Raw genomic sequence first — 21,049 nt, 5'->3', positions numbered from 1 at the left:
GATATCTGATTGTATTACACAATTATCATTAAAAGGGAAAAATAAAAACTTGAGAGGTCTCTAAAAATATTATGGCAGATTAGAATTTTTAAAAATGTCATTTGAACTATGCAGTAGAGCATCAAAACCTAAGAACCATTCAGATATAAATAACCTGGCATGTGTTTGTGTGTGTGTGTGTGTATGTATGTATGTATGTATGTATGTATGTATGTATGTATGTATGTATGTATGTATGTATCTATGTATGTATGTATGTATGTATGTATGTATGTATGTATGTATGTGTGATTTTGAGTTTTCTGGTAGCTTTAACAATTTTTCAGTCATATGACTATCATGTCTGCAGTGTTGCAATTTATAGTGATGTCTAACACCTGGGCATCGTGCCACAGACATGTAGCATCATGTCCCACCCATTCACATTATCTTGACACCAGGCTGACCAGTTCTAACACTAACCTCTTAATGCTGAGCACCATGCAAGGCAGCTGCAAGTACTATTTTTTAAAAGTCTTTGGTTTGACTTCCCTAGGGTTCAAACCATAGACCTCCTGCATCCGAGATAGATGCTCTAACAGTTAGGCCACTGGAGCAGTGTGTAAGCAAGCAGTACTAGACATCAATATAGACTGCCTTACTGCAGACATCTTAGCGATATGACTGAACAGTTGTTAAAGCTACATTAATAATCCAAATCACACACACACATACACATTTCTATTTGTATTCTTGTTGTTGCTTTCATTATTGTTATTATAATTATTATTATTATTTGAAATATTGTTCTTGCCATTAAATTTTGTCGATGAGTAGAGGATGATATTTATTGTTGGTAAGGTCAGTCGCTTCATTTAATGCAAATAATATATCACAAAATATTGTATGTGAACAATAGAAGAAAATAGAATAAAGTGAATAAGCAATACTAAGATGTACAGTTCTTCAGATTGTTTTTTGTGCCTGTGAGCTGACTCACCGCCTATAAGCTTGACTAAGTAGGGGCTGTTTTTCAGAACCATGGCCCAGGTATTAAATTGAATCTGGAATTCCTGAACATTTGCATTGAAAATGGGGGACCATGGGCCAGATATTAAATTGAAGCTGACATTTCTGAATATTTGCACTGAAAATAAGAGACTTAATGTGACAGGTATTGAATAGAGGCTGGAATTCCTGAATATTTGCTCTGAAAATAGGGGACCATGGGCCAGATGTTAAATGGATGACTGGAATTCTTGAACCTTTGCATCAAAAATAGCAAAAAATGTTAAACTGAAAACTTCATTTAGTCACAATTTTATGTATAAATTAACTCACAGAAAAGTATTTATTTTCCGGTCTGCATATTTATCAATATTTATTCATGTCAGTGTTTACTCTATTTTGTTTTCAAATTGAATTCAGAAATAAAAATGAAGCAGTGATTTTTTTCCTCTGCTTAGTGATTGCAGTCAGAGACACATTCAAGAGAGAGATTCATGCCTCTGGAATGAAAATGCAGCTGGGATTGTTTTTGGTCTTATCTGGTTGTTTACTGGGTAGTTGATTTTCGTTTTCTCTGACATCTTAGAGAATACAGATGAGTTCAATAGTAAATAGCTGTCATGGCAATGCAAACCTAGAATCCTCAGTACAGTTTTCACAAATGGATATTTTTGGGGGGCAGGGACAAAAATGTTTTAATTTTAATCAGTAAAACCTTATCACATGCATGAGTACAGTTTGATTCTTGTCATAATTTGTTTGGAAAGAAATTGGTCAGTGTCATCTGAATCTGGGGCATTTACATGGTTCAGTTTAATATACAATATAACCTGTCTTGAAAGACCACCCTTTCTGCCAAAAAAATATGGTCTCTCAAGACAGGTGGTCTGACATAGCACTGGTCTTTCAAGACAGGTTTCACTGTACTGTAAATAGTTGTTTGACAGAAGGTTGTTTAGCTGCTCATATGAATGACAAGTTTCTCATTCTGTCCCAGAATTGTTGTTTCTATCATCACGATACATTATTTTCATAATTGCAGAATCAGAATTTGTTGATTAGAGTTCATAATCAGTTGATATTATTGAATGATTGAAGTGGTGTTGTGGTAGTTACCTATGTCTTGGATGAGAAGATACATTTATATTTAAATCTCTTGATAAATTTAATTATTGTTCGGTTAAATTTGTATTGACTGTTAAACTTTGTAACAGCAAAAAATCCATTTTAAGTATATAGTGTTAACCCCATAATAGCCTATTAATCAGTATAGATAAAACCAAGATGTCAGCGTCTGTGTAGAGAAAATGATATGAGCCACAGAATTTTCTGGACCTACATTTGTTTGAAACAAGTGTTTTGAATTCTGCACCAGAGAATCAAGTGCTAATTTCAGTAATGAGTGTTCCAATCTCAAGATTGTTAAAGGACTGAAATTCCATCAACAAAACAATGTCTTTATTTTTTCTCAGTTACAACTATGATAAGATCTCAAAAGATTTTTTTTCCTAACAAAATAACTTACATTATTAACCAATCCTGGCCAGCCAAACTCATATATGCTCTATTTTAAGTTCAAGCATTTCCAGGCCGGTTCCCATTTTTCTATACAATTATTACCATGTGTCCTTTATAACCTGAGGTCAGTCATAGTATAGAAAAAGCTAGCATGTGGAACTAGAAGGCCTCATATTGAATTAAAAAGGTAAAAGGAGAAACTTCTCACTTATGTAATTCCTCCAACACAGCAGATGTCAGAATAGACACTACAGCAGTATGCATCATGCATAGAATAGCTTAGTCTTGGCCATAAAAACATTAATTCAGATACATTTGTGAAATATTAGACACAAAACAAACCTCTAGGTTACCAGGACGAAAGAAATTAGAGATGTCATTTCAGTAGCATAAAAATTAACAATCATTTGGTCAAAGCAATAAATGGAAACAGAAATTTGAAATACATTAAATTGTTACAAGTGCTGAATTATTTTTGTTTAATTAGAGTTGACATTGACTCAAAAACATAGCGAGTGTGGAATTCCACGTTGTGCTAGGAGGGACAAATGGAAGAATGATGGTGGAATGGGGCAGGTAAATCTGTCAGTCTGCGGCCCTGAAATGTATTGTATGGTGGACTCACACTGTAATGCCTGATCAAGGGAGCCATACATGAATCCAAGTTTGCCTAATACATGTACTATGGTACATTATAGCACTCACTCATGTTAAGGCCATTAAATATAATACTGCTCCTATTATAAGGTGAGATTGGTCATGGCTTCCATTTCATTTAGCACTAGTAACATTATGTAATTATAAGGTGATCACATGATAAAGGCAGTATACCATATAGTTTCTATGGGCAACATTATATTGAAGTGCATGGTGTATATAAAAAAAAACAAAGCAACATAATTTGAACTATTGTTTTAGTGAAGTGTTTTGTTGTGAGGGCCACTATGTTACTCAACAGAAGGTTTTCAGATCAGAATGACTTGTGATGAAAATCATTGGTTATTATTGCTGATCTAAATTGCGCCATTTGATGGAAATGATATAAATTTGTAAAATATCAAACATGCAGATGTTAGCGAGGTCTGTCGTATGACACATCATTGCAGAATTCAGATTGATTTTGTACAAAATAATGGTGAACAGTGAAATAAGTGCATGAATAGGGTACATTGTATTGTATTTTTATGATAACTTTATTTCTTCCTATATTCAGAAGGTGGCCTGGTGCTTAGAGCATCCACCTTGGATGCGGGAGGTCATGGGTTCGATCCCTGGCCGAGTCATACCAAAGACTTACAAAAATGGCACTAACCGCTGCCTCACTTGGCACTCAGCATTAAGAGGTTAGTGTTAGGACTGGTTGGCCTGGTATCAGGATAATGTGACTGGGTGGGACATTATGCTACATGTCTGTGGCATGATGCTCCAGTGCTAGATAGACATCACTATAAACTGTCACACTGCAGACACTGTAGCGATATGACTGAAAAATTGTTAAAGATGCGTTAAAAATCCAGATCACACACACACACTATATTCAGAAAATACCCCCACTTGTTTTCAAATTGATATAGTAATTTAATTATCACCCAAACGTTTCAGATTTTTTAACAGATTGAATTTATTTAACAAGACAAAGAAAAAAAGTCAAAACTCTGATGTACATAATATTATGCAACACAAGGTTGATAGTCCAGATCAGAATGGTTATCATAACAATAATTTATTATGTATAATACAAGTCACTTCATTTAATGTAAATAGCACATAGGGAATCTTATGGATTATGGTTGTGACTGATGGCCTGGCATTTTTTTCCAACTATGATATGTTCTTTTTCATTTCTAACAAAAAAAAAATTCTTCATGTAATATGCTTAATAGAACAGTTCTTTTCTTCTACAAATCAGTGCAAGGGTATTTTTTGCAAGCTGATTTGAGTGCGGTAATTTTTATATATAATCAAAATCACATCTCCCTCCACAATTAATTGGCAAGTCACTTTCAAATATAAGATGATATGAAATGTGTAGACATATTTAGAAGAAGTTTAAAATATAGCAACGAAAAAATAAATAAAGAGGAAAGTCAAAAAAGTTGGTATGTTACACAAAACAAGGTTGAATCAAAGTATGGATTCAAGTTATAAGAATAGATAACTTTATAATTATATCCTCCAAGCAGCGCTTAGCATAAATTTTGAAACAATTTTATTTACAAGCTTTTCATATTTGCCTGGAGTCCATACTTATAAAGTTTCTGTGTGATTACCAGTACTGCAGTACTGTGTTTTCTGTTCAAACAAGAGTAGATGTGTCAGTTATCATTTCTTATGAGGAAATTTGAACCTTAAGTAGAACAGATAAATTGCCTTTAGATAACATTGAGGCATCAGCATAAAAATAACATCAGAAAGTGATAATGCACTTTTGCCATGTCAGTATTCACTGGCATAAAAACTCTAAATATAATACCCCTGAGTAATGTATAAGTCTCAAACGCATATACTGTGTTCTTTTCATCAGAACTAGAACAACAGAGAACAATAGAAATGATGTCAGGGGGTTTGATAAGATCTTTGCAACTTAAGGAGTAAGGGGATTTTGTTGTAATAGCATGGTTAACATAAATTCCCCATGCACAAGTATAGAATGAACATCAGATCTCCATTAGAGCAAGAAAATTTGGTATAATTATTCAGTACCAGTGGCTATACTTGGGGCTAATAATGTTACAGGTTACATTATAAAAGTGATTGCTCTTAGAAACCAAGCATTTTATGAATGGTACTATTCTACTTGCTTACAGGAAGAGTCAACAGACAACAATGATCATGATCGGCCTTTGCATAATATTCCTGCAGATCTGGGTCTGTGTTGTTTGTTCTACTGATTATTCCTAACAAATAGCACAGACCCATGGCTACCATTGTATAAATGCATCGGCAGATCAAGGTCTGTAAATTTTACAGTTGGACTCGTATACGATGTATGGAAAAGAATAAATTTAAGGATGGAGCTTGAGTGCAAAAGGCGGATGATTCAGCTGTGTTGTTTCACCCATTCTGTCCAGGTAAAGATGTCACACAATGTGAACGACTGTCCACTGACAATGTTCTCTGGAGGACTGCAGACTCAGCACCTGATGCTGCTGAATGGCTGGGCATGCACTGCATATGATAAATAATAATAAAATGTGCAGGTACACAAACTTCTGAATAAGGACCTGATTGGCCAAAATGTTCTGATTGTTTTGGGGCAGCTGACCTGGGCTGGCCTTGATGGACATCGTATATGCAACCCTTAGATTACGTACCCATTACTTTGCCAAACGAGCTACCTTGGCTTCCATTGTTCTTGAGAGATAATAAGAAATAAAATTAATATCTTCCTTACCACTTTGTTCGGGATCCTGAGTGGCAGAGTGGTCTAAAGCGCTCACCGTTACGGATCACTGCCATCTCACCTCTGTCTGTGTAAGTTCGAGTCTCAGGCTTGGCTAACATTGGTACGTGACAAAGCCTGCCAGTAGCTTCCTGTGGGTCGGTGGTTCTTCCTCCACCAATTATACTGGCCACCATGTATAGCCTATCTTATGCTGAGAAATGGCATTAAACCTACAACAACAACAACAACAACAACCACTTTGTTCAGAGTTTATAAATTGTTTCATTAGTTTAGAGGTTGATCTTTAATTAATTACTTTAATGTAAGTCATAGGATATGGAAGTATGATTCATATTATGTCAGTAAGTCAGATTTTGGTCTTTTTGATATAATGACAGTAGAAAAGAGATTGGACATTGTCATTTAATGGCGGTATATAATAGATTGGGCACTCAGTTAATGGCAATAAAATTTTAAAATTAAAATTTTATATACAGGTTTAGTTGTTTAAGGAATACATTGGAGCGATGTTATAATATTATACACACATGGATTTTTGCTTTTGGTAATACATTGGGGCAGGTGTTATTTAAAATTTTAGTTTTCAAAATTATATATTGTTAGGTAAGTCTTTGGTCTGGAACTCAAGCACTGAAAAAAAGTCATGTGATCAGTGTCATTTTACATGTTAAGCTTTGATATGGGTGGGAAATAATGTAAGACATTACTGTGAATTGGTCGTTAATTTGTTTTTATGCCAAGCCATGCACGACCTTCCACATTAAGCAGCATCTGTTGGACATCATCTGTTTGCAAATACTAAAGATATTGAGGTAGTTGAGCATATTAGCAGTGTAAGTGCAGTAATGAGAGTTCAAAAATCACCATGTGCACGCTGTGATTTTGTAATTGCTGAAGTCTTTGTTTGACAGCACCAAATGTTGGAACAATAATGAATATGTTTGATAAGTAATGATCTATACCAGCTTTTCATGGTATGGGTTGGAATGATGTGTGAGAGGGAGAGAAGTATACAAGCTATTAATGGTATGGATTGTAATTTTGTTTGAGAAGGAGAGAACTACACAAACTTGTCATGGTATGGATTGGAATAACATGTCAAAAGGAGAGACCTATTGAAGTTTTTAATGATATGGTTTGGAATGATTTGTGAGAGGGTGAGAACTATGCAAGCTTTTTATGGGATGGATTTTAATGATTTGTGAGAGCGAGAGAGCTCTAATACAAGTTTTTCATGAGAAGGATTGGAATTATGTGATATGGTTTGGAATGATTTGTGAGAGGGTGAGAACTATGCAAGCTTTTTATGGGATGGATTTTAATGATTTGTGAGAGCGAGAGAGCTCTAATACAAGTTTTTCATGAGAAGGATTGGAATTATGTGTGAGAAGGAGAGAACTTGACCAGCTTCTCATGGGATGGATTGGAATTATGTGTGAAAAGGTAAAACTAGACAAGCTTTTCATGATGGGTCGAAATTGTGTGCGATAACAAATTGATGACTTCATGAACACTCGTGAACTGTTCATGAATGTGCATGAACTGCTGTTCAAATGTTCATGATCAGTTCATCATTTTAAATTCATGAACAAAAATGTTCATGAAAGTTCCACAAATAAGTTCATGAACACTTCATGGATTTTAATGCATCATACATGAAGTTCATGGATACACCAATGAACTTTTATGAACTATTATAATATCTTAAAAGTTCCTGAAATGTCATGAACCAAGTTCATGAACACTTCAGGCACTTTGATACACAGCTAAGATATTTATTGAAATTGGTTATAACATTTCTATACCATTAAATTCATAAAATATTCATGAAATTTCATTATACAAACTTCTTCACAATATTAGTGAAATATAAATAAAGGTGAACAAATTACAAAGAAAGAAATGAATATTGTATAAAGGTTCATAGAGATCTTGTATTCAGTACTTGTGTACTTAACCTGGGTAGTTTTGGATTAATGTGGGTAAATATTTTCTGGCCAGCATGAACATAATGTACCAGCTATAAAACCTTTCAGTGACTTTGCTCTTACATTTTCATCCATTACCATCATAAAGTACATACTCTTTTGACTTGCAACAATCACTGGCTGTCAATTTTGCAGTAAATACCAAAATATGTAAACAATGATTATCCTGACTGGATGATTGTGAAAGAAGATGCGATATGATTTGTTAATATACGCACGCGATTTCAGCAGCTAAGCCTCTTTTTCCTCAGAAGCAAAAGAGCATGCAAACGGTACTGCAATGAGTTAAAACCTTGAACAAAAAACGTGGACTCCCATGGAAAGGATTTCAGTATAATTTGTTTTAAGTCAGTAGAAGTGTCAAGAAGAGATTATGAAGAAGATGAAGAAAATGATTTGGTGAGAGCAGAATAAGGAAGAAAAGCATAACCAGCCTGGATCATCAAAATTCTGGTGAGTATTTTGGTCACTCAGGATTATTTCAGCGAGTTATATTTTGGATATTTTATTTGTTTTTTATGTCATCATATTAGTTTTAACCAAACTAATTGGTGATTTTTTTTCAGACCCAGTTTAGAGTTGCTCTTCGAGTTTTTGAAAATCACTAAAATTCTTAATCATACCCTCCCTTTTCAATCTGGATACAATACATGGTACTACATCTGCTATAGCAATTTAGATGATCGTATCGTTTTCTGTTTCATAGCATCACTCTTTCTATGTTCTGAACTAAACTGGTTAATGTGTCAAATTTTACACAAGAATACAGACGCAAATAACACATTGAAAATGGAAGCTATACACAGCATGCAGATGCGGAGTTAATGCATTAGTGACATTAGGGTCTGTACCACAGAAGTCCGACGTTTTATCAGTAGAAAATAGCAAAAATTTGTGACAGCACATAATAATGATATCTGTACTATATATATATATATATATATATATATATATATATATATATATATATATGTATATATATATATATATATATATATATATATATATATATATATATATATATATATATATATATATATAAACAGATAAGGTTATTTAGTGTAATGTTGTTATCAAAAGATTTTGTTATATTTACTGACAAAAAATCAGAATCCTGTGACTATATTTATGGCTAGTCAGCTTCAATTAAAATAGAAGGTTCATAAAACCAGTGACAATTCTCCAGATAATACAAATGCTCAGTAAGTTGAGTATTAAGTGTAAGGGATTAAATAATTTTGAGTTGGATCATAATTATTCCAGTAAATAAAATGGGTACATTAATAACAATGGTAATGAGAGGTTATCTGTAATAAGCTAACTTCTTCCTTCTTTCAGATCAGACAGCATAAAAGTAAAATAATTAGAGGATGAAGATTGTAACTTAAAGAAGAATATTTGAAAACTGGAGGATCCTAGGATGAAAGAGACATTAAGAAGTGACTGCTGCAGTAATGTTAAAGATTGAAACTGAGTAATTGGATGGAACAGCTCTAGTGGCAGATGGAGGCATTTAGTAGTGACACTGGGCAGGATTTGGTTGAATTATTGGCTCTAAATGTCTTCACAAAAGAAGACTTACCTACAGGTCAATCTCAGAGAAAAAGATCATTAAAGTCAGGATATTTGTTGATGAAAGATGCAGACATTGTAGATATAGTTTTATCTTCGCACTTTTTTCCTGAATTTCATCCATTTATTTTTATTTATTTTATTTTTTTTACAGTATAAATCTTCAGCTGCATGGCTATTTTTCAGAGACAATACAGTATTTGAATCTGTATATAAAACTCCATGCAAATTTAGACAACGGTAAAACTTGTGCCAAAAATATCTGATATATAGATTTCTTGCATGGGATGTTTTCATGTCGCCGCAGGTAAAACTCACAACTAATGTGTCTGGTTTCAGAGAAGAAAAATACTGCCAAGCCATGAACAGGCAGTTAAGTCTGCACGTGCAGTTGTTTTGTATGACAATTGCATCAATTATAGCTATTTACCTGCAGTATTATTTCTATTCTGAGTTTGTTTCAGATCAGTATTAAAGAATAATTATCGATTGTATTGAAACTACTATCCTTTACAACAAGGTGCCATGGTGGCTCATGCATGAATTTGTGTCCAGATGAGTTGGAGTTTGATTCCCACCAATGGATCAGCATGAAACATCTATTGTGATACACTCCTTCAACAATGCATTTTACTCAGCTTGCCTAAGTATTATGTATGGTGGGTGTAACCTTGAAAGTACTGATCTGCCAAACCAGTACATTTTGAAACCATGCAGTGTCTGTTTGAATATATACATATATGCATCAGTGTGGGAGGAGGACTGGACATGTTATCGAAAGATATTATTATTATTATTATTATTATTAAATCATCTATGCACTGTTTGAAGATCCTGCCTACCCAGAATCTTGAGGGTTATGCATAATTAATGTTGTGCAACAATTCCAACACTGTTCCGGATTGATGATTCAGATCTTTGTCTTTGAGATTTTGGGTATAGATCATTACAAAACCATTATATAATTCTAATCCATTAATTTTTGGCATAACTTTGGGGTGAGGGTTGCAACATTTATGTGTGGGGATATGTATTATATAAGCATATAATTCTTGTTTTAAAGTTTAATTTAATTTCATTCAGCAGACATTACCATCAATAATATCAGACAAAAATCATGCCATTACTCCAATCAAATTCTGCACCAAGTGCTTGTCACGTTTTTTCATTTGGAAGGTATTAGATTAAAAAATCCATTCCAAACTATCCACTCTTTACTTTATGTTTAACTGAACTTGTTCATGCTTTCAAACCAGGGCACTTGTAACTCTGTTGAGATATATGGATGTTTAGTTTTCTTATATGCTGCAAAACGTATTGTTAAAAATCCTAGTGTCAATCTTTACCATAATGGTAAAACGTTTATTGGTTTAATAAGATTTTAGCATGTGCTTTTCATCTCTTTTATTTATTCTACTTCAGTAAAGAAAAAAAATTATCTCTGATTTGGGACATGCTGCACTAATGTTAACTACAGTACTAACTTACTTGAATATGTCTTATACTTGTTTACATATTAATTCAGTTATTTTTGTTGGTACTGATTTTAGCATTTGTGAATTTCTGATTCAGAAATGGGTATTATTGTACAGAAGGAATGAATTTTGCTCATGAAAATGCCACTCCATGAAATATAGTGAATTCGTTGTAATACGCATCACAACTGTTACATGCAGGCAAATTGTTTTATCTTAAACGGCTTTGGCAAAAATTAAGCTGATCATCCCACCCTTAGTTTTGCATCACGTTTAATACCTTATATACACAGTTATAAGATGATTCCAACTGCAAACTGCACAGATCCAGAGCTGGTGTCACATAATATGCCAGCAGATCTGGGCCTGTGCAGTTTTTTTGGTGTAATCAGTAGAACAAAGAACTTAGACCCTGGTCTGCAGGCACGTTGTGTTATGGCATAGCAGGATCTTTGTTGTTTGAGGTTTGTCTTGACTTATAAGCGAGGACGTATGTTAGGTCAGCCTCCTTGACTCATGGGAGAAATACGGTATTGGGAGCAAAAAAATAGATTTGCATTGATGAGATGTAAGATCTATTTCAGGGTAGATAAAAAATCTATCCAGTATCAGTTCTGCAAAAGTAATGTATGGCAAGATCTCCTGTAGATGTCAGTCTGCTGAGAAATACTTAAAAAAATTTTATGCTGGTTGAGCGTGTTGAAATTGAAATGAATACCCTAATGACAGTTTGAAATTATCTGCCTGCTGTGATTTTGTAATTTCTGAGGTGTATTAGCACAGGGCTTTAGCAGACATCAACAGCTGGTAGGAAAATAATTCAGACAATGAAAGCATTATACAAACTTTTCACTTTGTGGATTGGAATGATAATATAAAACATATTTAAAAATCCCAATCTATGTAGATCCATTTTATTTGTCAATCGCTTTATGTATTGCTATTTGAAAACTAAGTTCTTGTCCTAAGACCTAAGCTAAGTGATAGTTCTTAATGCTTGAAACTGTCTCCCTGTTCAGTTTACTATGTTGGTATCAGCACATTTGAGGTTAATTATGTAAGAGTTTCATAAATGATAGGGATGTCAAGAGATTTCATTCATTGTTGTCAGTGATGGTGGCTTTTTTCCGTGAGAAGTTGTTCAGCATGCAATAAAGATATTTAGATACAGACTGAAAAGTGAATTAATATTTTTCAGCTTGGCAAGAATTTCTGCAAATTACACAATAGAGACTGTATAGATTAATAACACAACGGAGGATGTATAGATTTTGTAATATTTTAAAAAGATTTTAGTGCAGTTATAGTAAAGAATGTATTGAAGGCATCAGCATTAAGCTTTAATAACAGTTTACAAGTTATACTGGAAGATTGTACCTCAATCATTATGATAGCTTGTATTTTTATTCACTGTCATTAATTTATGTATCCTCCATTGTTAGTTTATATTTTTATCTTCTGTTTTTAGCTTTCATTTTTATCCTTTGTTGTTGGCATTATTTACACTACAGTATAGAATGGTATATCAAATGTGCTAATGTCCCATCAGTAATATTGTCAGCATTAAGAAATGATTGGATGAAATTGATACATATATGCCACTAAACATAATTGGTGGGATAGCAGACACAGGCTTAAATATCATCTGCCATAATTACATAATTGAATTTTAGAAATTAGTGCAGGTCTTGAAAAAAATAAAATGGAATTCAGCCAGACATATCTCACAAGAGTTTTCTGCAATACGGTTGTCTGCCAATATCAAGGACCTCAGTATAACATTGTCCCATGTAATAATAATGCTATACATAACATAACCCAGTATAATGCAGCTTCACCTGTAACATGGTGTATGGCTCCCATTAACAGTATTTTAGTGAGGTTTTGATGTACTGATAAAATTTCATGTGACATCATAGTGAGATCTTATAGATGTGTTGGGAGCTGTTTCAATGCAAAATTCTGATAACCAGTTCAGAGATTATTAGCAGATGCCATATGATGTCATTCTGTCAAACTTTTAACCATTCGATTATTAATATTGACAAAGGCATTGATCAAATTGCATTGAATGAATGTATGTACTGTAGCTTTTCATTTCTGATATGCCTTCCATTAAGGCAAAATAATAAAATAAACTAGAGACAAACAGTCATACATATAATTATATTGTTATAAAGAATATACAATATATCAATTTAAATTATACAATTTTATATAGTGCATTAGCATTAAGTCCATTAGGATACAGAGTATCTAACTTATGAATCCAATAAGTTTCTTTTATGAGTCTATTATGTCACCATGCACAATATCTATTGGCATGAAAGAAAAATCAAGTAGAGAGTGATTATTGGTGTTAAAGTGTGTTGAAATATTAGAGGAAAACTGAGGATCTCTATAATTTTTTATATGAAAGCGATGATTATTCATTCTCTTAGAAACTTGTTGTAGTGTTTGTCCAACATATTGCATGCTACATTTTTTACAGGTTATTAAATAAATCACATCAGTTGATATGCAGTTAGTGTTATCACATAGAGAAAATACCTGTTTTGTATTAGCACTACTGAAAGAAGTACTTTCTCTTATGTTTGCACATTGAGAGCACCGGTGTCTGTTGCATTTAGATGACGAAAAGTGTATTTTTTTATTTTCTGTCTGTTTAGTTCTGATTAAAAAATCGTGCAAATTCTTGGGTCTTCTATAAGCGAGAATTGGTTTAATTTTGAAAAGTGATTTGACGTTAGTTTTATTGGATAAATTTAGGAGACTATAATATTTATTAATTATACGACCTATATTAGGTAATGAAGGATTATATTGTATTGTGAAAGGAATTACATCTCTCTCTATTTTACATTCTGCTGTGTTTAAAGCCTCATGTTGAGTAAGATTACGGGCTTTGTTCAGTGCAGAATCAATTATTTATGTAGGATAATTTCTATTTTGGAAATAAGTTCATAATTTATTCAAAGAATTTTGTAATAGACAATCATCTGAAATAATGCATCGGTATCTTTTGGCCTGGCTATATGGTATACTGTTTTTACATGACATGGGATGACATGAAGAATATTCTACATATTGGTGGATATTAGTTTCCTTGATATGAATATTTGTAGAGATAGTGTTATCAATATTTTTTATTACATTTACATCTAAAAATGAAACATGCATACTTGATGCAGTTTAAGTAAATTTAATTGTCGGATGAAAGTGATTCAGGCGATCAGTAAATTTTTTCAGTTCTTCATTTGAATGGTTCCAGATCATAAATATGTCATCTAAAAATCTGAACCAAACAGATGGATTAAACTTTTCGTTTTGAAGAAAATCTTTTTCTAATTTACCCATGAAAAGGGAAGCGTATGAAGGAGCCATAGGACTACCCATTGCTGTACCCATTATTTGTATGTAATTCATATTATTGAATTGAAAATAATTGTTTTCCAAGATAAGTTTTATTATTTTACATATATCTTCACTAGATAGTGTGCTATTATTAAGATTGTTATCAATAAAATATTTACATGCTTCAATACCATCTGCATGCAGAATGTTGGTATATAGTGATGTTACATCTAATGATACAAGGATTGAGTTATCAGATAGCTGTGGAATAGACTTCAACTTTTTAATGAAATCAGTGGTATCTTTAATGTATGAAGTGATTTCATTAAAGGTTGTAAAACACTATCAATAAATTTGGATAGGTTTTCAGTATATGAATTATAACCTGATATAATTGGTCATCCTGGATAATTTAAAGGTAAATTATGGTCAGGATTTTTATGAGTTTGGGTAATATGTAGAATTGAAGTGTACGTATGTTAAGAGGGAAAGTATCAAATTCCTCAATCATGGAATTATTATTTTTAGCAATCTCATTAATGCATGTTGAAATATTTGATTTAATTTCTATTGATGGGTTTTTGTCAATATGTTTGTAGTATTTTTCATCATTTAAAAGATGTTCAACTTCTTTAACATAATCATCTTGATTCATAATAATAATAGTGTTTGATTTATCAGCCTTTTTAATAACTATACTGTCGTCATTTATCAGATTATGTAAAGACTTAATTTCGTCCTTAGAAATATTACTGTGATATTGCTTTTTATGATTATCAGTTAATATCTCTTTTTTGATCGCGTCAATATAAAAATCTAAATATGAATCACGTCCACTAGCTGGTGTACAAGATAATTTAATTGTGTTAAAATAACCCATTTTTTTAGAATGAAAAGAAATTGATTTACTCTCTGAATTGTTGTATGCTTTATCATAAAAAAATTCTTTTAATTTTAAGTGTCTAGAGAAATTAAAAATTTCTTCAGCTAATTTAATTTTATTGTGACATTTTGGTTTGGGACAAACTTTTAGCCCTTTGCCTAACAGTATATAGTCATTATCAGTTAATATTCTACGTGAGAGGTTTAAGACCTTTACCCCTCTTAATTCGTTTTCTTCACTTTGTTTCTTTTTTCCACTCTCTTCTACTTTTGAATCTGTGGAACCTCCTATTATTTTGTCTTGTGATGTCATCTCTATTTGACCTTGTAAAATCTTTACCAGGTTTGTCAGTGTCTTTCTCATGGTCACTGTTTCTGATTCCCCCCGTTTTACGGCTTCTGCATATGTCTTCTTTGTTGTGCCCTGGGGAGTCAAGTTTTTTCGCTGTTGTTCATCCTGTTGGTTCTTGTTTGAATTTTCAAAATTCCTACTTATGTTGACTCTTTGGGTTACTGAAGTTTTGGGAGGTGCTATAGGAGTATTACTCTTCCTTGCAGTAGTTTCTATGGGTTTTGAATACTTCCTTTCTTGCTGTTTATTACTCTGTTGTTGTGATGATTTGTTACTTTTATGCTGCTGTTTATTCTGTTGTTGTGATAATCAAAACAGACTATCTCCATGCAAATGTTGTCCACAGAATAACATCAGTTTGTAGATATAAATCTCCTTGTGCATTAACATAAAGATGGTGCTTGCAGATTCAGTGGCCTGTCATGTGGACTTTTTATGTGCAGACACCAGTGAAATTCAAATCCTGTGTTTCTTTTGGCAGAAATGTGTATTCCTTCTATCAATATTTAATTAATCAATGGACGAGTTTCACGTGCAACTTACTTGTAGAGCATCTATTCTAGGATACATAGTTGCAGAATCAACTTCATAAATATCATACATTAAAATGCTATTAAGAGAGAGAGAGGAGATATACTTCCCTATCACTTCTAGAATAGACATTATGATGTTATTATGTAAATATTTTCAAGTATTGTAAATATTTGCATGGAGATAGTCTGTTTTGATTGTACTTTTTATTCAGTTTCAAATACAGTTATTATAGCCCCATGCATATAGTCAATTATATGTACAATCAACCTATATTATGACCATATGCATACAGTCAGTTATATTTACAATCAACTTGTCTCATGACCACATGCATCCGGTCAGTTACATGTACAATCAACTTGTATTATGACCACATGCAAATAGCCAGTTACATGTACAATCAATCTGATTAAAATCAAATCTCCACACTGTCCTACATGTAGATCTGACAGTGACTGTTTATGGACATGTTCTGGTGACCTTTGAATTAGCCAATCAAAATGCAGCTTTCAGAAAGCAGAAAGTGAATCAAATCATTGGCACATATTGATGCTCTTCAGCCATTCTGCTCAGTCTCCCAAACATTAAGATATAAAACTTCATCTGACTGGCTAATAAAATTAGTGATTATGGTAATAATATAGGTCACCAGAACATGAACTCTGAGCAGTTGCTGTCAGATCTTCATATAGGACAGTTGAGATCTGATTTTAATCAGGCTGCATGTACAGTCAACCTGTATCACAACCACATGCTAATAGCCATTTACTTGTACAATCAACCCATATCATGACCACATTCATGCAAATAGTCATTTACTTGTACAGTTAACCTGTATCATGACCACATACATGCTAATAGCCATTCACATGTACAGTTAACCTGTATCATGACCACATACATGCTAATAGCCATTCACTTGTACAGTTAACCTGTATCATGACCACATACATGCTAATAGCCATTCACTTGTACAGTTAACCTGTATCATGACCACATACATGCTAATAGCCATTCACTTGTACAGTTAACCTGTATCATGACCACATACATGCTAATAGCCATTCACTTGTACAGTTAACCTGTATCATGACCACATACATGCTAATAGCCATTCACTTGTACAGTTAACCTGTATCATGACCACATACATGCTAATAGCCGTTCACTTGTACAATCAACCCATATCACGACCACATTCAGTTAACCAGTTTCATGTAGTCCATATAGTTACATGTACAATCAAGCTGTATCATACTTACATGTACAGTCAACCTGTATATTAATCAGTTACATGTACAATCAACCCATATCATGACCTGTTGCATATAGTCAGTTCATGTAGAATCAACCTGTTTATTAGTCTCTTATATGTGCAATCAACCTGTATATTAGTCTCTTGCTTGTACAGTCAACCTGTATATTAGTCTCTTGCTTGTACAGTCAACCTGTATATTAGTCTCTTGCTTGTACAGTCAACCTGTATATTAGTCTCTTACATGTGCAATCAACCTGTATATTAGTCTCTTGCTTGTACAGTCAACCTGTATATTAGTCAGTTACAGGTTCAATCAGCCCATGTCATGGCCATTTGCATATAGTCAATTATATTTACAATCAGCCAGTCCCATAACCACATACATTTTGCAACCACCTGCCCAAAAATGGCACCAATTTTTGTCCTCTTGAAATTTAGTTTGTATGGAGCAACCATCAACCACTATATTTGGGGTCTCATGACCTTCATGTACCATAAAGTGAATTGACCGATGATTATTAGGACTGAATGCTTACTTTATACCATGTCTGATTTCTTTCTTTATTTTTCTTTCATTCTTTATTTTCTTGGTGCCTGTACATCTATCTCAGCTTTATTGTTTCCTTTAAAGTACTTAAGTGACTCTTGTATATAAAGATCATGCATATATAAAAAGACTTTTGTGTAACCCTTCGTGGGGGTCCTGTATACACAGGGTTGACAGTAATTGTGGAGTCTGTTATAGAATTCCGCAGGACTCTAAGTAAAGATTCCATTTCTACAGTAAGGAATGAAAATCACTTACGGTATTTACTTGTATAAAAATAACAGTACAGAAACAAAGACTTTATAATTAGTTGCAATATGTAATATTAAATAAGTTTAAATGTTTGTTCAAAGTCATTGAAGGCTACATTTGCAAACAAAATTCTACCTCTCAATATGTTGTAAAGTTCAACTAAAAAATTTGAAGTGCCATAATGGCACTTAGTAAAGATAGTTAAAAATGGGGAATAAAGGTGTATGCAAATAGTAGGCATCATTTCTGTAGCAATACATCAATTTATGTCAGCTTGATAATTTTTTATATTGTTATGAAGACACACCTAAGTGCATGACAACCTCTATTTGGTGATGTATGTAATGCAGCATGTAAGTACCCAAGCATGCTAGATTCATTGTTCTCATATATTTGTATTTTGTATGTATTAAAAAGGTTTCATGGCACTTCAATGCTGCATAGTGCCCAGTAAGTGTTGGTATCCCAAGAAAACAAAAGATAAATGCACAATAAAGATAAAATCCTTAAAATATATATTCGCTATCAAACATCAAATACCTTCTGAGGTGGAACATGATGATGAGATGCATCCCAGAGCTGCAGGAGGGTGCATTGAGTCTGTTCTATAACACCTAGCCCATGGGAATATGTCATCGTTGCCTGTTCTTTGTTCTCAAGCCCATGGGATTATGTTTTTTATTTTCTGTTCTGCATTTTCAATCCCATGGGAATATGTTTTTGTTGCCTATTCTGTATTATCAAGCTCATGGGAATGTTTTTGTTGCTGGAATTTTCTTTTGGGAAGATTTATTATAGTTTGAGTAAATTGCTGACAGTAGAAAATTAGACATGATTTTGAAAAATAAACTTTGTTTGAACTGGGACTCATTTTCATTTAGATTTGGGTTTTGTTTTGGCCCTTCAGGATCCCTGAAAGGGACTTAACATTTCAATGCCTGCTCAGTTATTTTTTTATTAATCAAAGAAAATCTATGGTACTTCAGGTTGTATTGATATGGTATAAAAGTGCTTATCAGAAAGATGTGACTTTTTATTGCAGGTACAACAGAAAACAAACAGGAGGGCATTGATCTGAAGCTTCATCAACACACAGGAGGTGAGGAAGAGGAGGAAAAAATATATTTAGAGTGGGAGGAAATAGCACACCTGGGCTTCTACCTAAATAGACAGGCTATCTACAAATGTTTGCAATTAGAAGGTAATGTAGTAGATACATGGTAGTTATTTCCTGTAGTTCATTTTCCAGTATATTTGCAAAAATTTGCTTTAGCCTGAACCATTGACCTGCTTCAGTTTCTAATCTTCTGAACTTCTAAATAATGATATGGGTGAAAAAATTGATGTAAAGTGAAAGCAGACAGTGCTCTTAGTATTGACAGAGTTTTAGAAAAAAAAAGGAAGAAAAGAAACCATCATTTTATACTTTATATTAGTCAGGTAATCTAGTTTAATTGTATATGAGCTTAATGTTATTTTTGACATACGCTTAATGATGTCATAATCTCAGTGATGTCAACAATTTCAAAAGGAATAAGTTGAAAACGTATCCATTACATGTGGACAGTCCAGAATGGTACCCAATTTTGTCATTTTCCCCGCTAGCTGATACCTTAAAATTCTCTATGCATGTCATGTCTGGGCAGGCTGAAACTACTTTTGCTCGAGTCTTTTGCACTTTTTATGTATTATTTTTCTAAGCTTGAGCCTATGTTCATGGAAGGCAAAATCTTGAGCATCACGTGCAAAACCTTTTGGCCACGAATGTTATAAAACATTTGCAGAATGTTTCAAGTAACAAAGGTATTATGCAGTCAGAAGTGTGGAGGCACTGGAGGTTATAGAGATTAAGTTTCCTCAGCCTTGAGCTGGTAGCATCAGTTTCAAGCAGCAGCTGTAATTCATTGCAGGTCTTTGAAAAGATCCTTTCCAGTATCTGTCATGAATACATTCAGAGGAATTCTGTAGCTTGTCTTGTTACTTCCTTGCCCCTTTATTATGTAGGACTGAAGTATGTGTGCTTTCTTACAATGGAGTCCATCACAGTTAAAGTTTGAACTTAAACCGTCAAGTATATACTCGCTTATTAGTCAGACTTGAATGCCGATTCTATAGACCCAGTTTGTTGGCAGATCCGGGTCTATAGAATTTGTAAGGTGTAATCAGTAAAACAAAACTCATAGATCCTGATCTGGCAGTGTGTTATGCAGTGCCAAAATAGGGTATGTCTTGTTTCGAGTTGGGCTGTAGTTATACGTGAATATATACGGTACAAAATTTGAATGTCTTGTGAATCACCACCATCAGTCTGTTCCAGTATTAAATGCTGGCATTCACTTGGTCATTCCAAGCATAATGCACTTGTGATTATTTTCCAGGAGAGATTTTATATGATTCATGGCAATGGAATATTCTAATTAGTTTTTCATTCTGTCTGAATAAAGATAAAATTTGAGCTAGCACTTTCTTTGAAACATTTGTTGGAGATACATGTGTATTTATTTTGGGGAAAATTCCCGAGAAACCTTGGTCTATATCCATCATTTTCAAAACCAATAACCAGTATTTAAGTTCTGAATTCATAATAGGTATTGTGTTTAAAGGGTTAAATAGCAAGTTTGGTCCAGTTGTGAATGAGAACTAATAAATGATGCTACCTGTAAAACTTAATGTGTTGACCTTGAATTTTTGGCTGCTTACCTGGAATTTTGTGCCTGTGAATACTTTTGCAGCAGAGTTTGGCTCACACACATATAGAAAATGTACTGTATATACTCACTGATAAGTCAAGTCAAACTGCAAATATCAAAGATCCAGATCTGCCATTGCATAATACGCCTGTAGACCAGGGTATTTGTTGTTTTGTTCTGCTGATTAATCCTAACATTATGCACCGGCAGATCTGGGTCTTTGCAGTTTACAGT

At 33.5% G+C, this 21,049-nt stretch overlaps 1 protein-coding gene across 1 annotated transcript in view; it reads left to right on the top strand.

Moving 5' to 3' along the window:
* The window catches only part of LOC149798474 (gem-associated protein 5-like), a 374,140-nt gene that overhangs the window by 131,530 nt on the left and 221,561 nt on the right, over nucleotides 1-21,049 (top strand). The window contains exon 18 of the mRNA XM_089963670.1: nucleotides 19,168-19,326. Coding sequence (XP_089819796.1) covers nucleotides 19,168-19,326 — 159 coding nt within the window. The remainder of the gene's footprint in view (nucleotides 1-19,167; nucleotides 19,327-21,049) is intronic.

This window comes from Sinohyriopsis cumingii, chromosome 6, assembly GCF_028554795.1.
Source record: "Sinohyriopsis cumingii isolate HCF-2022 chromosome 6, ASM2855479v2, whole genome shotgun sequence".
In the NCBI taxonomy this organism is placed as follows: domain Eukaryota; kingdom Metazoa; phylum Mollusca; class Bivalvia; order Unionida; family Unionidae; genus Sinohyriopsis; species Sinohyriopsis cumingii.
This window is presented reverse-complemented; position numbering and strand designations above follow the sequence as displayed.